The sequence below is a fragment of the Telmatherina bonti genome, assembly GCF_933228915.1.
Source record: "Telmatherina bonti genome assembly, chromosome: 15".
Classification (NCBI taxonomy): domain Eukaryota; kingdom Metazoa; phylum Chordata; class Actinopteri; order Atheriniformes; family Telmatherinidae; genus Telmatherina; species Telmatherina bonti.
This window is the reverse complement of record NC_136613.1, coordinates 19,704,857-19,726,930: the sequence shown is the minus strand read 5'-3', so window position 1 is coordinate 19,726,930 and position 22,074 is coordinate 19,704,857. Positions and strand designations below refer to the sequence as shown.

General features: G+C 38.5%; 2 protein-coding genes across 3 annotated transcripts in view; one reads left to right on the top strand and one right to left on the bottom strand.

Moving 5' to 3' along the window:
• Window positions 1-16,273, bottom strand: part of LOC306766169 (obg-like ATPase 1) — a 47,558-nt gene extending 31,285 nt beyond the window's left edge. For both annotated transcript variants that reach the window (XM_079253798.1, XM_079253799.1), the window contains exons 1-4: window positions 16,146-16,273; window positions 15,946-16,037; window positions 11,665-11,808; window positions 7,076-7,203 (exon numbers count right to left, since the gene is read on the bottom strand). In XM_079253798.1, the coding sequence (XP_079109924.1) occupies window positions 7,076-7,203; window positions 11,665-11,808; window positions 15,946-16,037; window positions 16,146-16,160 (379 nt within the window). In that variant the 5' untranslated portion in view covers window positions 16,161-16,273. The remainder of the gene's footprint in view (window positions 1-7,075; window positions 7,204-11,664; window positions 11,809-15,945; window positions 16,038-16,145) is intronic.
• Window positions 16,274-19,299: 3,026 nt separating this feature from the next.
• On the top strand, window positions 19,300-21,155 carry sp9 (sp9 transcription factor; the record flags this gene model as incomplete). Its single annotated transcript, XM_079253683.1, has 2 exons — window positions 19,300-19,320; window positions 19,857-21,155. 2 exons carry the CDS (start codon window positions 19,300-19,302, stop codon window positions 21,153-21,155), a joined length of 1,320 nt encoding a protein of 439 aa, XP_079109809.1.
• Window positions 21,156-22,074: the final 919 nt, after the last annotated feature.

Genomic DNA, 22,074 nt, shown 5'->3' with positions numbered 1-22,074 from the left:
CGTGAAGTTGGCCTTTTTAACATGGGAGTCTATGGGAATTTGCTCTGTTTTGCATCCAGCCCCTAGTGGATGAGGGGAGGAACTGCAGTTTTATGCACTTCTGCATAGGCTTCACTTTTAACCGCCAGATATTAAGTGTGAGTGTGTTTTTAACTACAGGCAAAAAAACTTGACCTCAGCACTGCCCACTAGTGGATGAACTGATTTAACAACCGTGGCAACATAAGCAATACACAAAAGTGTGAGAGCGGCAACTTTTAATAATGTTTGAAAAGGATGTCCCCATTTATTTTCATAAGGGAGCATAAATGGGCATTAAGACAGAAAAGAATACACACATACAATGATATTTGTTTAGATTTCTTCTTTGGTTTCCAGAAAGTCAGAAAATTATTTGCATGTCATAAAAATTTATGGGGATGGCTAGTGACTACATCGTCATAGTCGAAAATGTCACCTCCTTGTCCAAACTAAATCATGGGATGACGGTACAGTGCTGTGTCCTGTGTTGTAAAAACCGAAATGATATAAATTAAACAATATCTTACTACATTTCAGTGTATAGCGCCAGCAGCTATCATTAGCTAGCTAACATTTTTTTGCTACTATCTGGGCTAAACATTAACCCAGATAAGGTAACATATTAATTTTACGACAACTATTTATTGATTGCCACCTAGTTCTTTTTTATTTTTTATTCCAGGCGTGAAGATTTCACCCCAAACCACAGCTCAAGGGTCTGTGGATGGTATGTTGAAACATGTGTTGCATGTAAGCACACATCAAAATCAGAACAATGTTTTCAGCCCCCGTGTAGACAGTTCATGTTTGATCAGAATTATAACTTGTTCGAATAAACTTTACCGATGTAAACATGGCTGCAAAAGAAGCTAAACAAGTCAAAAGACTATTTATTCAATAAAGGACATAGTTTTATTTGTTTGCAATGAACTAAAGAAGCAGTGCTCCGTCAGTATTGTGTACAGTGGAGATGGGGAGCTGCTGACCTCAACTCGGGACGCTATTGGTCGGTGGAGAGAATACTTCGAAGACCTCCTCAATCCTACCAACACATCTTCCAATGAGGAAACAGAGCTGGGGGACTCAGGGGTGGACTCTCTTATCTCTGGGGCTGAAGTCGCTGAGGTGGTTAAAAAGCTCCTTGGTGGCAAGGCCGCAGGGATGGATGAGATCCACCCAGAGTTCCTTAAGGCTCTGGATGCTGTGGGGCTGTCCTGGCTGACACGCCTCTGCAGCATCGCGTGAACATCGAGGACAGTGCTGCTGGACTGGCAGACTGGGGTAGTGGCGGAGGGTTTGTTCCAATTACAGGGGAATCACACTCCTCAGCCTCCCTGGTAAGGTCTATTCAGGGGTCCTGGAAAAGGAGGGTCCGCCAGGTAGTTGAATCTCGGATTGAGGAGGAGCAGTGTGGTTTTCATCCTGGTCACCGAACAGTGGACCAGCTCTATACCCTCTTTGGGGTCCTGGAGGGGGCATAGGAGTTTGCCCAACCAGTCTACATGTGCTTTGTGGACCTGGAGAAGGCATTAGACTGTGTTCTCCGGGGGCTCCTGTGGGGGGGTACTCTGAGAGTATGGGGTGCCGGTACCAGCTTGTACAAGGACCCCTTTGTACAAGCTGTCCGGTCCCTGTACGACAGATGTCAGAGCTTGATCCACATTGCCGGCAGTAAGTCGATTCGTTTCCGATGAGGGTTGGACTCTGCCAAGGCTGCCCTTTATTACCGTTTCTAGGCGCAGCCAAGGTGTGGAGGGGATCCGGCTTGGTGGCCTCAGGATTGGGTCTCTGCTTTTTGCGGATGATGTGGTCCTGTTGGCTTCATCTGGCTGTGATCTCCAGCTCTCATTTGAGCGATTCGCAGCCGAGTGTGAAGCGGCTGGGATAGGAATCAGCACCTCCAAATCTGAGACCATGGTCCTCAGCCGGAATAGGGTGGGATAGGGTCCCTGCTTAGGCTGCCACCCCTGCGACCCGACCCCGGATAAGCGGCAGAAGGTGGATGGATGGATGGATGGATAATATATTAAATGCTAAATGTTTCACCTCTATAAATACAATAATTATAGTCATATAAAGTATTGCTATTTGGAAAAAAAGTTATTCTATTTAAGTGGTTTTGTTTAATATAAATTCATATGGTCCTTTTCAGGTCTTAATCTCAAGTAAATACAACTTTAGAGTAACACTAACACATGACATATTATTTCTTTTTATCATTTAGCAAAAATTGAGCAAGAATCCAGAAATGGTGTGTGAAAAACTGTATACATCCTTCCACTGACATTACAAGCATAAAAGGCAGTCAGTACTGCCAATCAACTGCACTTTATTGACTGATGATTTTCAATTGTCATCACCTCTATAAAAGCAAAGGTTTGGGCAGTTTAGCAGTGTTACTGGTCAGGAGAATTCAAAAATGCCTTGACCCACAACCTTGCAGTTATTACTACCTAGTTACAACTACCTTGCCACTATTAAATTAAATAAAGATTTTTCTTTACGACTCTACTAGTTAAAAATGAAGTATCCGTGCAACAGCCAAAATCTTGGTATTTTCTAAGAGTGTTCAGGTTTACACGGTACAATACAGGGATCTTCATATCTGGCCCTGGAGGGCCGGTCTGCTGCATTTGAGTCAAATAATGGGTCATTAACAGACTATTGAAGAACTTTACAAGAAGTTGTGTTAATCAGTTTCATTTGAATCAGGTGTGCTGTAGTAGGGAAAGCTTGAATACCTGAAGGACACCTCTAGGATCCCTGGTGTAATACATCCTCTGTTGTTCACCTCAGGTAGTATTTAGGTACCAGATGAATAGTCATAAATATGTAAAATGTGATCTCATATGTCCATCCATCCATCCATTTTCTTAAGTGCTTAGTCCAATTCATGGCCGCAGGAAGCGGGAGCCTACCCCAGCAATGTGATCTCATATGTCAATTAGAAATAAATGAAGATGTATTTGCTGTTTAACATTAATATAACTAAGGTTTCGTGACAACTATCAATTTTATTTTCCTAAAAGGTTAATCTGCACCTGATCAATAGAAGAAAAAAAGAAGAGTCTCATCTTAACTAGAAAAGTAGGTGCTGGCTGTATGTATAGCACAGTAGGAAACATCAAGTGCCTTCCAAAAACAACAACTACTTTCAACTTGGCTGCCAACAACCACAGAAGGTCCCTCAAGAAGAAGTATGCTATATCATAGTATCTTCAGGCAAATTCTTGAGAGTGCCATGTAGCTGTAAATAAGTCCTCAAAAGCTGTGAACCAGAGGCTTCCAGCAGCGACAGGGGCACTGTGTGAGCATTCAAACATCTAATTGCTGCAACCAAACATCTGGGAATAAGGCCAGGTGAGCTGGCTGTGTTGCTGGTGGGAAACAGAAGAGTAGATGAAGTAGAACATGTCTGTGTCTTGTCAGTAAACAGTAAAGCTCCAATAGATTTCCATTCACGGCAGCTGCAATGAGAATATTTTACTTTAAAACCATTTGTTGTGAGATAGCAAAAAAAACATGGGTTTTGCAAAATCAGCTTTCAGGATGTCATAGTGTACTTTAAAAGTCCATTGAAGGTATTGTTAAAAGAGAATCATCTGTTTATCCATTTTTTCAGTTGATGAATAATGCAATGTGCAAAGCAGGTTTTTTGCTCCTCTGCACAATAACTAGTGGTTGTAACCCAACACTGAACAGAAGCCCATAAAATAATTCCTGACAGGACCTGCAGAAACTTAATTATCTATACACACTAAACAAGATTTCAGGACTAACACATTGAGATAAATTGCTTGAGTTTTAACTTTGTGCCAACAATTACACAACAGAACTGAGCTGTTAATAAAACTCTCTGTAGTATACAAACTCTTCAATGCCCTCCCAGACAAAAACATACCACTCAAGACACAAAACAGTGTTATCCCCACAAGCATATAATCAAGCTATATAAAAGCAGTGTCTTTAGCATTGCACTTTGCTTCGATATATATAATTACCAAACAAAACCAGCTATGTTAAATGCTTAACTTGTGAAATAAACCACATTGTTTCTAAAGACTTGACAGGAGTGGAAACAATGGCGTGCCAGAGTGGATAGCTGCACAGACACAGACACAGAAGAAGTTTTCGATTTCTATTTCCGATTGTTGGGAATGTTTGTCTTCTTTGACTGAGCTGAAACAAAAGAGTTGGTTTTGGGTGAGGATCTGGTATATTTATTTGGTTAAAGACTTTTTAACCATGTTCTGTATAAAACAGGGTTGATAAAAATACTCATAACCCACATAATGCTGATTTACAGTATTTTTCACAGGATGTAAAATCCCCACAGAAAAAACAGCCTCTTGAAGGTAAATGACAAAAAGGGATTTGAGGTTTTATTTATTAATCTTACTCAAATATTTTAGGATTTTGAGTGTTAGCAAGCAAAAAGCAACTTTTCTCTGTAGCATCTCCAGCGCTATCCAGATAACTTTCATATCTAAAATCAGAAGATAGAAGTGGGCTAACCTATCTACATTTGGCTCTTTAACACAGGTCAGACCACCAGACTGTGTCTGCTAACACAGATGATATTAAAAATCTATCAGTGAGCCACATCTTTCCAATGGAGGAGACAGTGTGGGTGTACTACAGTTGGTACTAGAGGATTTCACAAGGATGCACATTGAAGAACTTAGATTTAAAAGAGCTTCTGAATTGTTTGTGTCTGAATAAAACAATAAACATAGCAACATCTGATTAATTTTGAGATCACAGCCGAAAGAAACCATAGCAGTGGTATCATGGATGGGTTGTAAGGCCATTAAACTAAACACAGTATCTTGTCTTTGAAACTTTTCCGTTATTGCTGTCCAGTCAAATTGATCCATCACGATGTGAGACAGCAATGATTAATACTGTTGAAGAGCAGTAGAGAGTGAATTTAATGGAAAAATCTTCTTTGTCACAGTTTTACAATTAAATTTAGTCTTTGATTGTTTATTTGTAGTACCAAACTGGCCTACTCTTTTGCTATAGCTTAAAGGGCACTTCATGTTTTGGTCTTGTCCTTGCACATTTCCGTTAATTGTCCATCCCGCTTATTTTGCTCCACATCTGTTTTGGCTTTCTGTGCTGGTTTAAGTGGTTTATGAAATTAGTGGCACATAAATCCAAGTAATACATGAGTGGGAAAGATTTTGGCTTAAAAAGTTTGCACGCAGACAAAGTATGCGGAAACATGTATACGTACGTGCATGTGCAGGTGCACCTAAGCATAATATGAACTTTTATCAGACAGGAAAAAATAGGAAATTGAGCTGTGGTTAATTAAACTGTAAGGAAACAAAAAAGTTAAGCCAACAAGGAGGCTGCTTGAATCCTAAAAGTTGATAAATCCCCAAAGATTTTCTCTAGCAGGTTATCCTGTCAAGGATAAGTGTGCTGAAATTTTAAATACCTTATTTGTTAAAAGATACAAACTTATACAAAATTCAGGATGTCTATGGGATTCGTATTGCTGTTAACAGCAGAAATGCACAGCAGAGTTAGATTATTTCCTCTGATGTTACATCTGACTTGCAAAACTTAAAATAACCACACGCCTACACCAAATTCAAGGATTCATTGATCAACCAATATGTAACAACATGGTGGGTACAGTTTTTCTTTGGGATAGTTCATGGAAGTACCAGGTCAGCCAGTGCAACAGTGTGGCTCAGTGAAGTGTTTTTAATAATTTTAGAATAACAATAAAGCTCAGTGGTAGAGAAGAATAAAATAAATAAAGTCTTAAAAACTGACAGTGCCATTAAAAATTACTTTATTGCTGGTCTTAGTCTTTTTATGTTGGACAATATTTAAAGATCAACAAAGGGACTTGAGGCTGAGTGAAAGCCACAAGAAGATTGAAAGTATTTAAGTTAGTTTTAATGATCTTTTGTGGAATCTGTTGACAATAAAAATAACAACAAAACAAAAGAAACAAACAAACAAAAAAAAAAAAAGGAACAACCTTGTTTGACTTTCATTATAAGGAAAGTCATTAAAACCTTAAGTTGCAGTTTGTCTTAACCAAGAAGTCATGTTCTGCATTGTAATTAATCACTAACCTTCACAGTAGGTGCACATTCTCCAGATCCCACCTCTTAAAAACTTCATTTGAAGAAAAGCTATTTTAGAGGTGCACTACAACAGATGCAATGTGTTTGTGATGCATAAAGACAGTATAGGGAACAATATAAAGAAATGGCCTCAATCTTAACTCTGCTGTCTATCTCCTCCATGCCTGCAAGCACAGACCCTAATCAGAGCTCTTTTCACATAGTGGAAAAGTCAATAACAGCCTACAATCAGCAAACAAATACAGAGAATTTTAAATTGGCCTCTGCATTCATTTCACTTGCTGTAACTTGAATTAATCTAGCATGAAACACTTTAACTGTCTAAAACAAGGACCATGTCCGAGACACAGTAGAACCTAAGCCAGATAAGTGATGAGACAGTCTCACTGAGGGACAGTCAAACAGGCAGTATTCCCAATCAAATCATGAGAACATTGTTAAAAATGCAAGATGGAAAAAAGATCCCACAATAATGTAAAAGAGCTAAAAGAGGAGAAGAAGAAAATATATACATTTAATCATTTTTACTTACCTCCTGTGTTCCTTTGTGATTAAGCAGAAGTAACGTTAGGAATTATATAACAATAACATGCAGTGCTCCTTCTAAACATTAATGTTTCCAACTCTCAGAATGTACCAGTGACTGTGTCAACTCTAAAGCCATTCCAGGGATTCTCATTCAGGGATCCACCCCGTAGGAATGTGAGGTTTGGTCCGTTTACTCTATGTTGATCTTGGCACCTACCGCACAAGATGCCCTGCAAGCACAGCTCAGTCAAACAATGACCTCTGCGTTCAAAGATCCGAAGGCTCAGCAGGACGAAATGCTGTAAATCACTTTAATGCATCATTTTAGTCACAGACTATGATATTAGATCATTTCCATATGTTTCAGGAGATTTGTTAATGCAGCATTCTGTGTATTGAGGCAAGCTATAACTCACGTGTCATGTGGAAGATGCCGTCGCAAGCCCCGATGTGAGACAAGAAGGCATTTCCCAGGCCTTGGCCAGCATGAGCGCCTTTCACCAGACCAGCAATGTCAACAACATTAAGGAATGCTGGGATTTTGCTGTAAAAGCAGAGAAATAAAATGACTTTCCTTCTTATTTATGCTTAAATCCAGCGCTAATTTTAAATGACTGATTCATTGATAGATACTGTTTAAATTCAAGGGTGATTTTGGGTTATTTAGGACTGGATCATATATGTATATGTATATGTATATATATATATATATATATATTCAACATTCTTCAGACAAAGAATCCCTATACCAATGCATATATGGAGCAGGGGCAATCATATAACAGAATGGTATGCCTTTTGCAATCCTGAATTAAAATTCAAGTAAAAATTTCCAGATAGATGATTGTCATTTCAGCACATGTGACAGCGCTGTTTAACATGACCACTTTTGTACCTCAAAGTCATTCAGTGTGTTCACTTCCTCAGCGACGCAGAAATTAGAGAAGAGACACATTTTCAAAACCCTCTTCTCGACAACATTAACACCTTTCACCTGAAACCTGAAGTGGACATCTTTCTTGTGCTTGTGAAGTTTGTTTGGACAAGAAAGAAAACTATTTTAGTTCTTAACAATGTACACATAAGTGACATAATAGCATACTGCCTTCAGTAGTTGGCTGTTTTAAATAACAGCTATCCAAAAAGTTCATGTCAAAATTCAAGCATCAGTTTCCAACGACAGCAAACGTGATGCTGTGGAGGAGAACATGATAATGTTCATTCTTAGAAAGATGAACAGATTCAGCGCATTAAACAGGTCATTTGTGCGACTATTAAATACATCACAGCTTCTTCTTTTTCTTTGTTCCTGTCGCTGGTCACTTGCCAGCTATCCTGCTTCATAGTGCCCCCATGGTTTCCAGTGGTACTACTACGTTTGATGTGTTGGGGAACGCATCAGCGAGCTCACTGAAAACAGACCAAATTGCACACGTAAAGGATGCAGAAGATGGACGGAAGGCTCTGTAAATGGCTTTACCGTAGAGGATAAATGGGCTGTGTGTGAACTGGTGCCCAGCTTGAGACAGCTCCTGTATATAGCTGAATGTGTGAATTTATGACTGAAAGAAAACATCCTCTACCTCTTTATCTATTCACTACAAAATGTTGGATTCAGAGTATTGTTTATTTAAATTTGTGAAGAGAATAATAGGAGGTGGGTGATTAAAAACACACATACAAATTTGTCTAATCAACCAAAAATTTCACAACTCCCCTAAATGACCTGTGCGTACCCCTGGTCCTCATGGACCCCCTGTTGAAGACCTCTGTTCCAGAGCATAAAACAATGAACAATCAATGAATTCCGTCATATTTCCCTCACTGAGTTCTGCACCGTTGTAATTCATGCTCCCTTCAGCATTTACTCCCTATAGTTTGACCACTGCAACTGACTGTCTTTCCTGAATGTGACACAACAATGTCCTGTTTTAATTCCAGCATTTCTGCATGTTAATATTGGTATTTATCATAGTAGAAAAAATTATCCTCTTTCTAAGATAATCATTTTAGAGTCAGTCATTCCTCTAATAAACTGCCCACTCTGTCTGATAAAAATCAGTAGCGATCCAGCCATCTAGGTTTTCACTTTATCTTGCTTATTTTGTAGTAGCTTCAGTGTCTGCTGTTCCACTGTCATAATATATTGCAAAATTTAATGTAACTTAGTCATCATTAATTTCACCTCAGAAGTGCCCACTTGAGTCCACAGTTCTTGTGAAAAGGTCTGCATGTTCAGTCATCTCTTCATGCCCTCAAGAGACTGGCACTTAAGATTTCAGCAAAGCATGATGAAACAAATTTTGACTGAGTGTGATCAAGCACGGATTTCAGCTCTTACTTTGTGTTGAAAACTGAGTTATATTTATCTTTAAGGTCTATTCCTCTATCAACAGTTACAACATCAGTTGCCACAAAAGACAAAACAAAAGAATGGACATCTCCAAAAGTTAATTAGCACTGATTAGGGAGATGTGGTTTATACACACAGACATAATCTCATTGCTTTTCTTTTTCAAATACATTTGTCATAAATCCATATTAGAACATATAGAACCATCTGGACACTCTCCAGTTCTTATATGTTCTTCTTGCACTTATCCCGGATACTTATGATGCATTTCTCACTATACAGTAGCTTTATGGGTTCCATATTTCCCCTCGGGGATGAATAAAGTATCTTTGATTTGATTTGATTTGATTTGATATTTTGCTAAATTTACTTTCTACAGCTTTTGTAAAAGTCACACGTCCCCCACATGTATGGGAATCTATCTCTCCTCTCTCTTGTTGGCTCCACATTTTAGAAAATGTGTTCAAATGAGTGAGTCTGAGATTTTCCCCTTTGTGACCTCATGAAGGGAAAAAACCACTCCCCTCTGCTAGTGGATACTGCCATTGACCCGCCCCCCAGCTACTGAGCCAGCTCTCTAAAATCACTAAGCAGGCACAATTGCAAGCCGGATCCTCTTTCTGGGAGGGATGTAGACAGATAATGCTCATGAACATGTGAAGGTTCAGACACAGAAAAAGCCCTGTCTCTGTAAAGCTCATTAGAGCAACTTTTAGTAAGCTGATATTAAGGACCAATTTAGGATCTGGGATAATAAACTTTGAAAACATTTTTGTTTAAACATTTTGTTTTTCAATCATATGAAATTGTTAAAAAGCATATAATACGGAACCTTTAGTGACTTAAACATCTGTGAGATGAATAAATGTAAAGTAATATAAAGATCTGGAATTGCTTAGGTGGCATGCTGCTTGGAGCTATAGTAACATTGTCGTTACAGCAGCTGTATTCATGGATGGACTGTATAATGGACTTCAACTGTGTTGCCTTTCAAAAGCATTAAACATGACTGGCATTTCTCTTTTTGTTGTTTCCTTGCCTCTTTTGGTGAGCATCTGGTGCTTGAACATCTGGCTACAATGTTTAAATATCTTTTAGATATTTATATATATTTTTAGATCATATTTATACATTTCTTTATATTATTAACAATGAAACAAAAAGGCACCACCAGCCTGCACCATTATCTCCCCACTCCTTCAAAGTAAAAGTCTCTAAATATGTCACACCTAGCTGGTGAGGTTTTTGCCCATTTTCAGACTAAAACTGCTCCATGATGGGTTCCTCTGGTGTTCAGCAATCATTAAGTCGTACCACGGATTCTCTGACAAATTGAGCTCTGGGTCATTTCATGACATTGAAAGGTTTCTCCTTAAAACTAAAGCATTGTTTTCGCAATCTGCTTTCGATCATTATCATGCAGAAAGGTGCAGCTCTGACCAAGTTTAAATTCTTTGTGTGATTAAAATATGTTTTCCATAAGAATTTGTCTGTATTCAGAATCAGCCATCATTCTTTCTATTCAGATCATTCTCCCAAGCCCTGAAAATCAGTAACATCGCCACAGAAAGATGCTTCCACCATACTGTGGGGTTCTTGATATTGCAAGTTTGCAACATATAAAAAAAAATCCTTAATGGCCAACATGTTCAATTTGTGTCTCATCTGTCTCATCTGTCCCTATCTATCCCAAATACTTTATTGTGTTTTTTTGTTGTTTTTTTTTTTCTGGAGCAAGAGCTTTTCTTTTCACCTCCAACCAAGGTTATCTTTGCTTTAGAGGAATTTAGGTCCATTATTATCAATAATGTTGATTTTGTTTATTAAAATTTACCAGCATTTGTCCATGCACTGCTTTCTTAAGGCTCCATCATAAGTTTCAATCAGGATTAGACTTGGCCATTGCAGAATGTTTTCTTTCTCAGCAATTCTGTTGTAGATTTACAGGTGTGCTTTGGATTCTGTTCTTGATGAATTAATCAGTTTTAGTCCAGTTTTAGACATGCAGATGATTAAATGTGAGGAAATATTGATGAGCAACTCAGGTGACTGTAAAAAAAAAAGCCTTCGAAGAAAAAACAAAAGTTGTACTAAATTTTTTATTCGCTTCTTCATTATTTTGGCTTAGCTTTTGCTAAAAAGGTTTTAACGTCCCTGCTGTTGTTTTATCTCATTTTAAAATGTTAGTTTATCATAGTTACTAGTCTTTATATATATATATTTATAACAGATATATGAAATACTACCAAGTTTTTAGTTTTTTTTTTTTTAGAGATATTCAGCATAGACAAGCTGTAAAAAAAAGCTGAAGACTTAGAAAACTGCTCAGTATTTTATTCCATAAATATTTTCACCTGTTTGCTTACTGTCTGATATGAAGCCTGATTTGCATGTGCGGAATTAGATCATGTATGACGTAGTGCAACAATCTGCTTAAACAGCTTCCATAAACACGGATGAAAAGCCTGTTGTCGTTTTTTTTTTTTTTTATCTTTGAATGTTAGTAGAGCTGCAATCTAACATCATACAGAACACATCACACAGCTACATTTCAGGAACATTGTTACATGATTTCTCATGCCTATAGCCAGAGGACCATCAGACACTGCAGATGTGAGGGGTGCATAATGTGTGAACGATGAGACCCCATACCTGGCAGGTTTGTGGAATTGGCAGAGAAAATCATAGCGTTCATCTGGAATGGGCACTCTGCTTTCATTTGGGTCAATGGTGCAGAAGGGGAAATTTTCAGCTGCAGCCTGACTCTTTGTCAGCACGTTGAAAAAGGTTGACTTCCTGAAAATAAAAACAGCAGTTAGGTCAAAACATCTGAAAGAGCTGGTTTGCAGAGCCTCATCCTTCAATAAAGTGAACATGAAACACCTCGGTAAATTATGCAAAAAGTAAAACATAAAAAAGAGCAAGATTTTAATGTAACAAATCTTTAAATGTTCGTGCCAACAACACTTTGTTAAATATCATGCCAATCACAAGTTTAGATAATCCCAAAATAGATCAATTGTAGAATTCGGGAGGTAATTTAAATTTTTGATCGTAGCTGTTGAGGAAGATCAACAATATGCCGCTTCATGTTGTGATCACAAAGAGACTTATTTTCTATGACATAAGCTGCTCAAGTGTACTCAAAAGCTACAGACAATAGCGAGCAGTAATGGCATGGCAGTTAACTATAATCCAGGACTTTTCATCTCCATCCTTTAACCAGTTCAAATTGAAATGATTGTTTGCTTCATGTAAGTCCCAAAGGCGTAAAGCTGCTTCAGATTTCTAAAGTTTATGTATTGAATCCTCATGCAAATGTAGATTGCCTTTTTTCACAGAAGGTCAAGCCACAGAAATGGTTGACTGAAAAAGAACAAAGAAACTGTTTTATTTGGTAACAAGCAAACAAATTTAGCTAATCCAAAAGAAAAAAGTTGATTGTATCACGAAAGTATATATCCATTCATTTCTTTTCTATGCTGCTTAGTCCAGTTCAGGTTGGAGGGGGGGGCTGGAGGTTATCCTGGCAAATGGCACCTGGACAGGTCACTAGTCTATTGCAGCAAAATACGCCATCATCATCAAATCAGAAAACTAAATGAGATTCAAGTTTAATAAAAGTACTTTATAAAATTAATCAGTATCCCACCCTGTTGATATTAAATGAAATGCTAAACTATAAAAAAGTTCATGCCCACATTCTTGACTTGTTTGAATTTTCACAGTCCTTGTACTCAGATAATGTTCACAACATGATGTGAAATTCCTTGTTGTCTGTGAGGTACACTCCTTTTGGGTTGAGCTCAAAATGTTTTCAGACCTTTTTTCCAGACACAATCCGGGGGATATCATTGAAGATTTATCATGATTGGAACAAAGAGTATGAATTATGGACAATTCACTGCTGAACAACAGCTTTAGCAAAAGTTTTTCATCAATTCATGTTTCTATTTACGTTAATGTTTAAAGGACACACCAATCAAATTTTCATGTTAGATGTTTTATGATGGAGCGTGGCCAATATGAACAAAGTTTTCTTTGAAGTATTTGTAACCAGTTTGTAGTTATTATGTCAAGTTTCACATTTCCAACTGACTGTGGCACAAAGAAAATCATGTAAACATTCAGGTATGGAGGACATCAATGAACGAAGCATTTGTGTGTAATTTTTGTCAGATTTCTCTCTCTTTTTTGCACAAGATCTGCTGCAGTTTGGGATAATTGTTGTTGTTTTTTTTTTTGTTCAAATTCATTTACATGTTCCATACATGTATTTTATTAAAGACAGATTAACTGCTGACATGTATGGACAGGTCATTAATAAGACCCCATACCACCACAGAGCTTAGTTTTGGGTTTGTTAATAACAACAATTTAAAAAAATCTTTTTAGTTTCCACACAGCATCCAATTATTTGAAAAAAAAAAAAATAGGATGCTTGTTATTGGTGAAGACCTTCCAGGCTTGGTTTGGGTTATATGTGAATATTAAATGATGACATATACTGGTTCAAGCGTCCATAAACACCAACCTCTCCAGTGGATTGTTAGACTTATTTATGATGAAAGGCAGAATGTTATCTTTAGCAAAACATAAACATCAATTATTTATTCAGATTATGAAGAAATGTTGCTTATTTTAGTTTTCCAACAAAGTAATTCATTATGTTCCATTTGTGGTCAAAGTTAAAATACTGTAGCAAAGGAAAGAAGTCCAGTATTGATCCATGAAGGATACAGACATCTGAGTTAACAGTAACTTTCCATCGACTCTATTCCTGAAATCTGTTAATAATGGCTGATATTTATCAGAAACGATGCCTCTTCAGCTTCATCACGAGGAGGTCATCATTAAAATTTTTATGCTTGAATGCCTTCTTAATCTTAATCACCCTTTTTGCTTTCATGCAATCTGTCCGAATTTATGAGGTTGTCAGACTGTTTACTTGAGCATAAATATGTTCTTTCTGTCTGTACGGCTAGTTGCAAAATATTGCTTGATTTAGAATATATTGATTTAACAACAAAGTCAAAAGCTGCACAAAGTTACTATATGAAACAGCTTATAGATAACTTTCATGACGCAATTAAAGCTGATGCATAAATCAATGGGTGTTGCTACTTAACAGTAGTACCGAGCTCATGAAGTGGGTGGGGGTGGGGTGGAGTTGGGGGTTTGCCTAACACCGTGTTTATAGAAGGGGTTATACATACGTAAAATAACCGTTTCGTGGCTATGAGAATAAAAATGCCAGCCGGTTTCATAGATGAGCATGTTCAGCTACACCCAACAAGCAGCTGGCTGGCATTTAAGCACGGTTCATTCATGAAGAAACCATAAGAGAGTTGAGAGTTTTACTTTGACACATGTGCTGAGGCACGCCACAACCTCAGTGAGTTCTACTTCTTGTAGCAGGAAAAAATGGTGGTCTTTGCTGTGGTAAGAAATGAAAACACTGAACAGTGGAGAGTGAGGTCTTTGTCCCGTAGTCACCAAAACCTGGCAACCATAAATTCACACACGGCATGTAGGAAAACGGAGCTGTATAAAATATTTTCCTACTCTACCAAATACTATCTGAATATATGAAAATCATTGCTGAAAAAAAAATCTTGTATCTGTCAGTCATTTTAATAAAACAGTCTTTATTTATACACATCACAATACAGGAACTGGAAAATATCTCAACATCAATGGCCTTTATGTACTTTAAGCGTCTTTCTCAGCTGCTTGTATTACAGAGAATCTATCAGCTGATCTACAGATGACCTGCAGTCACACCTGTAACTCAAATAGGGCTACCATGAGACCATGCTGGATCTGCCCTGTGATAGCTTTATGTCAGAGTCTTTCTAGCCTACATGCTGACAGAAAGAACTTCTCTTATCGGGTCTGACCTGCAAACAGCACGCTAGCCTCTGAACTCTCAAAAGCCCCGAGATAAGGATGCATTAACGCATGTTTGTCTGCTCAGTGATTCACCTATAACTGTGACCAATGAGTGAGTGAGTATTAAAAATAAAACACAAGAGATTTTGTTGTTGTTTGTCATTGATTTAGCTCAACTGTCTGCATTAATAATGGTCAGCACAGATAAGGGTTGTTTGTTTTTCGTCGTTGTCATGCAAATGAATCAAAATTTGATAGAATCCATGTCATTTTTCTAAGTTAAAAGGAGGTAAGAAAATAGTGCATTAATCATATATAATCATATATAATCATTCAATAATTGGAATACAGCAAGTTTGAATTTAAATAATCTTTTTTAATAACAGAGTTAGTCTTTATCAGTTAATATAAAATACTAAACAACAGTTTAGGCTGCACAAACACTCACAGGAAGTTAATATGCATAAAGTAAAGACATGGTTTGTGGGGGAAATATGACACAGAGGCTCTTCAGGAACAAAGACACATTTCCCACATAACATCATGTGAAAAAGACTTTTCTTTTTCTCTTGCTGGCAGGTATATTCTAATTAATATGGATGACATTTCTCTAGTTTTTTCTTTTGTTTGCTGTATGGCATGTACAAGAGAAGATAGGTTCTCCAGAAGCTAAGTGACTCCTTCCAGAAATGCAAGTAAATCTATAAACTGTCTGTACCAAAAACTGAATGTTTTCTTTACCCATGAAGTGCATTGTACAGTGTATCTGTTCTACCTGGGATTTATTCATATGTGTGGTATTAAAGAGGGTAGATGCATTGTTAGCCTCGTAGCATAATTGCTGAAGTCATATTTTTATTAAATTGTTATATCTGTCAAGCTGTGTCCACCTAATATTGTTGATTGACTCTACATCATCGCCTATAAAGCCTTAAAATGACTTTTGCAATTATGCTATGCAGCTAACAATATCTGAAAAGAAGGCACATGCTGGTTAATGTGGTAAGAAGGCCATAAATTCTGTGTAAACAAAATACTTACCCAACATTGGGCAGGCCGACAATTCCTATTTTCAGTGATGTGCCAAACCTTCCAATCAGTGGTGGTGGCTTTGGTATATCATCCCCCTTAGCCTAATGAAAACAGTGTAGAGATTTGTGTCGTCAAACAGAACACTTGTCATTACATAATCTTCAGTGCGTGCATACTTCTGAACAGATCTGTTACTGAGCAAAACACACCTTTTTTGGAGCCATGTCTCGCACTTTGAATCAACTTCTACAGCAGATCACAAACTCCAAAAAACACACTCATTTGCAGAAAATGGACCAAGTCTTCAAATGCACCAGCCAACTGCACTTCAGTTTGCAGTCTCTGCATGAGCTCAAAATAGAACGCACAGCCTCTGAAAATGTAAGCGGACACTGCGAGCTGGCAAGCTGACCTGTATCTCCAAATTTAGCTGCCGATAGTATAGATGCAATTTGATGAGCGGCCATAACATCAGCCCTATGCAGTCCTGTTGTATATATATATATATATATATATATATATATATATATATATATATATAGTATAGGCTACTATTGAAATAATATGGAGTAGAAAAAAATGACAAACTTGTGATATTTATTATCTGTAAAAGTCTACATAAAAAAGAATTTCTTCACAGCCTACATTCTTGTGTCCACTTTTTATTTTAACTAGATCTTCTCTGATCTAGACAAATGCAAGTGGAGTCATCAGAAATGAATGTGCAGCTTCAGCACCACAAAAATAATCCAGAACATCATCTCACATGTAGTTTGCTCCATCCCTCTTTGAGAGGAACAGATGTAGCCACATAAGTATGTGAAATTACAACAATTAGTTAAACATCCTCAAATAAACTTCCCTCTGCAGACCTGCAAATTAAAGCACAAGGGGGCACATCCAAAAACCACTGTCCAATCCAGCAGCCTGTCTGGTTTAACATGCAGAAAATGAGGCTCTAATAATCTAGATTTGAGGCAAGTGAGGGTGGCTTTGCAGAAAGAATCTAAATGAATAGGTCTGAATTAATCATTTATCTTTTGTTGATGGATGCACCCCCACTTAGACTCATCACAATAGATGCAGAGCGTTTTGTTCGACCAAATAAATCATTCCCATTGTTTAAGGTACATTGATCAATCTAATGGCTTGTAATAGGCTCCTAATTGCCACAGAGAAGTGCTCACGAATGGAGTTCAGAATTACAGATTCAATGCTGAATGTTCACTTGAATGACAAGGAAAGATCATATTCTCCCTTGTCCTGAAAAAAGTCATCCTTGAAAAAAAAAAAACCCCACTGATATTCTATTAATCTACTAATAAATCCATTTATTCACAAATAATTTGAAGTGAAAAATATGAAGAAAAAAATCCAGTGATAACACATACTTGATAGAACTCCAATCTGATTGAGATAAAATTGTGAGGAAATAATTGTGCACACAAGAATTTAAACACCTGGACACACAGAGCTGTAAATAAGCAATAATTTTCTATTATAAATACCAAACAAAAATGATGACCCCATGAAGTTCTCAATTGTCTTCACTGTGAATAAAATAAAAATGTGAAATTAATTGAACGGTGAAGCAATTTTGCTCTGCGTTATAAAGGAATTATACTGAATAGAGATGCATTTCAATTTTCTTAACGCTCGGATTAAATGAACTTCTTTAGCAACAATCAACACACAGCTTATGCAGAAAAGCCAGTTAATACTGTTAACGGCACTCTGCCAAATTGTCATGATTGCAAAAATGATTCAATTTTCTTGGCAGCGCTCAGTTGTTGATGAGACTGATTTTTAGTCACCTTTTTTCTAAAGGTAGGGCATTAAAAAAAAAGTATTCGAACAAATTGCGTCTGTGTTTACTGGCAGCATTAATATGCTGTTATAGAACGTTATTTGCACGTTTTCATAGGAAAATGCGCCTCTTTCGGTCAAGCCTTTCTTAAGAAAATTACTTTAACTTTTAAACGGATGATGAATCACAGCAGAGCAAGTCACTTTTACATTATGCCATTAACTCTGAGCGTTTTAACAAGCCATGCAATATGCAGGCTTATTGCATTGTGATGGCTATTCGGAGACGGGAGGGAAAATGTGAGAATTTCGAGTTAGTGCACATTGCATTTTCTTCATTGTCCATTGTTTAATTGAATGTGTGATTAAGGTCTGCGTTAAATTTATTTCCCTGCCACAAAACAGGCATCGCCTCCAGTTAAATGCTTTCATGGGGACGACTGGCGGCCCTTGCAGCAGGAATCACTTGCTGTATAAGCTGAAACTTTTTCCACCAACATTTTTTTTTCTCTTTAAACTAAGATCTAGCACAAGAACCGATAAGGCGAGCTGTCATTTTAGTAAGCCTCTCACCTGTACACCCCCCTCTCCCCCCGCCCTGAACAAATAAGAAGAGAGACGCATTTGAGGCACGCGGCAAAGACATCGCAATTCAATAATATTCATGTTTAGATCTCAGATAAATATTCTTTTTAAATGAGTTAAATTAAGTCATCAGTTTGGACTCAGTCTGGTTTTCTAACACGTGCTTTCTATCAGTTCACTCCAAAGTTCAGTTTGACAGGCGAATTTTCTGGCGTCAGGCCTGATTCTTGACTCTGTCACTAAACTTCACCCATTAATCATTTCTCAAATTCAAACCGGTTGGTTTTAACATGCAAAGCACCGATAGCTTCTTACCATGCCAGACACGCCGGTAGCCGCTGGTACACAAGCTGTATGGAAATAAAGACACCTTCCGAGTTGCCTTTCATGCTGACAGTCTGAGCTTAAGTAAACAATTTCTGGGTGACGTGTTGCTCGTGATCTTAATATTGAAAATGAGAATGAAAGCCACGGATCTAAAGCAAAGCCGCTGCAATTCAGGAAAATGCTTTTTTTAAAAAAGTTTAAAAAAAAGCTTACCTCGTGGAGATTTGACGTGTGAACTCAAATCTGCAACGAAAAGAGACGTTGCGTCTTGGTGTGAGAATACATAAAAATAAATCTGCATTTAAAAAAAAAACAAAAAACAAAAAACAAATCTTGTCTTGTGTGACAGTCTGAGCGGAGGCTGCACAACACATGATTGACGGCGGGGTTTTTGGTGTTTCTGTCTGCGGTCGTGTCTCTCATTGGCTGCCTTCAAAGCCCAGCCATGAACGCGGCTTTATGATTGGCTGCGCCCCCTCTCCAGCTGTACTTCAAAGAACACGCTCGCTACAACTAGGTAGTGCTTGGAGCGGCGAGCCAGGGAGAGAAGCCGTGTGACCCGAGCCCACACGGTGAATCTGAGTCCATTTGGAGCCTTACAGCGTTGATACCGCCAACACTCTCATCACGGCACATACCCTGGATATGGCTACGTCTATACTTGGGGTAAGTTTGCGCAAAAAGTTGTGCGTAAAGTTTTGGATTTCTCTCTTTCTTGTACGAGGAAATGTGTTTGAGTATGTTGTAAACATGCATATTTTAGCACTTGTGGTGAAGAATTACTGCAGCATTATGGGGATTATAATGTAGCAGTTTGTACGGTAGATATTTACTGTGTTTTTATATAAACCCTTAGAGCCACTACAGCGCCTCAGTTTGTCAAACTCTGTTCAAACTTTGTAGAGGCTTTAATACAATACCCAAAGGAGTTAATATGTAAAAAGATAAGTATTTTTTATTATTATTATTATTTAAATGCTTTGTTTTACGCTGCAAATCTATCTGATAAAAAAAAGAAAGAAATCCTGTCTTCTCTCAAAACATGTTGGCGCAAACTTAACACTAAATAAAAGGTTTTTGTACTTTTGTTGTGGCCATGTTTTGGGCTTCAGCTTTCTCAAAATAAAGTAAAATCCTACCCAGTTTGTCTTCGCATAATTTTGAATGAATCTTTTTTTTTTTCCTTCCTGTTTTCTACCAAGGAAGAACCACGGTTTGGAACTACACCCCTAGCAATGCTGGCTGCAACTTGCAACAAAATCGGCAACACCAGTCCACTCACAACTTTACCTGACTCCAGCGCTTTCTCAAAAGGTGGATTTCATCCTTGGAAAAGATCCTCGTCCAGCTGTAACTTAGGATCCAGTCTGCCCGGGTTCACGGTAGCAACGAGCCGTGCTTCGACAGGACTAACGCCCACCAGTGGCGCAGGCAACAGCGCGTTTTGCTTAGCCTCCACCTCCCCGACTTCGTCCGCGTTTTCCACCGAGTACAGCGGTCTGTTTTCCAACTCTGCCAGCGTCACAACGCAGGAGTCCGGCCAGTCTGCTTTCATCTCTAAAGTCCACACATCTGCAGAGACTCTGTACCCGCGGGTTGGAATGGCGCACCCGTATGAGTCGTGGTACAAGTCGGGGTTCCACTCCACCATCTCCGGTGATGTTGCCAATGGGGCGTCCTCGTGGTGGGATGTCCACACTAACCCGGGGTCGTGGTTAGACGTCCAAAATCCCGCCAGCACCCTCCAGACATCCCTCCACTCCGGCACCCCGCAGGCAATCCACTCCCAACTGAGCGGCTACAATCCGGACTTCTCCTCTCTGACCCATTCTGCGTTTAGCTCCACTGGAATCAGCCCGTCTGCGTCTCATCTGTTGTCCACCAGTCAGCACCTGTTAACGCAGGACGGCTTCAAAACAGTCATCCCCACTTACACAGACGCTTCTGCTGCCAATGCCATGATTTCAGGGGGCAGCTCAGGAATAAGTAGCTCCTCGAGGTCGTCCAGGCGGTACTCCGGCAGAGCAACATGTGACTGTCCGAACTGCCAGGAGGCGGAGAGGCTTGGACCCGCCGGGGCCAGTCTGCGGAGAAAGGGACTCCACAGCTGTCACATTCCCGGCTGCGGGAAGGTGTACGGAAAGACATCTCACCTCAAAGCGCACTTGCGATGGCACACTGGCGAGCGGCCTTTTGTGTGCAACTGGCTTTTCTGCGGCAAAAGGTTCACTCGGTCTGATGAGCTGCAGAGACACCTTCGCACCCACACCGGTGAGAAAAGGTTTGCGTGCCCGGTGTGCAACAAGCGCTTTATGCGGAGTGACCATTTGAGCAAGCACATCAAAACACACACGGCAGGTGGTGGAGGCAAGAAGGGGAGCGACAGTGACACCGACACCAGTAACCTTGAGACCCCGAGGTCCGAATCCCCAGAACTCATTTTAGAGGGAGTAAACCCCAGAATCACGGTTAAGGATCCGTCTCCGCACGACGAGCCCTAAAGGCTTCATCTTAAAAAAAGAAAAAAGAAAAAAAAAAAAGAATAAAGAACAAGAGCAGACACACAACTACAGAGAAATGAAAACGGGTCCTATATTTGATAAACAATTAAACACATTAAAGGGAAAATATTTCCAGAGGCGATTGCAAAAAAAAAAAAAAAAAAAAAAAAAAACTAAAAGGAAAAAAGTATATTCTCCACCGGCGTAACGAGTGTTTCATTCGTAAATTCATCCTAAAAAAGAGAGAAAAAAACAATAACTACAACAAAAACTCAGATTGATTTACTGTAGGCTTTTGGCATTTTTTTTTAGCCACAACTTGAAAATGAAAATGGATGTTTGCTGGAGGTGCGCGGAACCTGTTGAACTTTGGTTGGACAATGTGAGCTACATCTTGTATATTGATGACTAAACTACGTGTTTTTTTTTCATGTAAATGTTAGGCTATGATTGTTTTTATTCGTGTTGGTATCCTGGAAATCAGGGAGTTTACTTTGGACGCACTTTGTGGATATGTATGTACACAGCTTTTTTTTTAAAACTTTGGTTAACCATTTTATTCATTTGCTTACAAAAAAAGCTATATATAAATGTTTACCTGTATAAAATCACACGTATAAGACTTTCATTTTATCGTAATTAAAACATCTTTAAAAAAAGAAAAAGGCTGCTTATGTGTGATGTAGAGTTTATATTTTTATTTCTTAGATTTGAATAGTTGGTTAAAATATTTAATTTGTCCTGCTCTGAAATTTTTTATTTTTTCCCGTTTTTTAGTCCCTTAAAATTACCTACAATACCTTGACTTTCACTGTTTTCCCCTATGGAATAAATCAATGTTTAATGCCCCGGAAAAGACATTTCATGCCAGAATGAAAATCTTGTTAAATGGTATTAATTATGACTTGGAGCACATCGC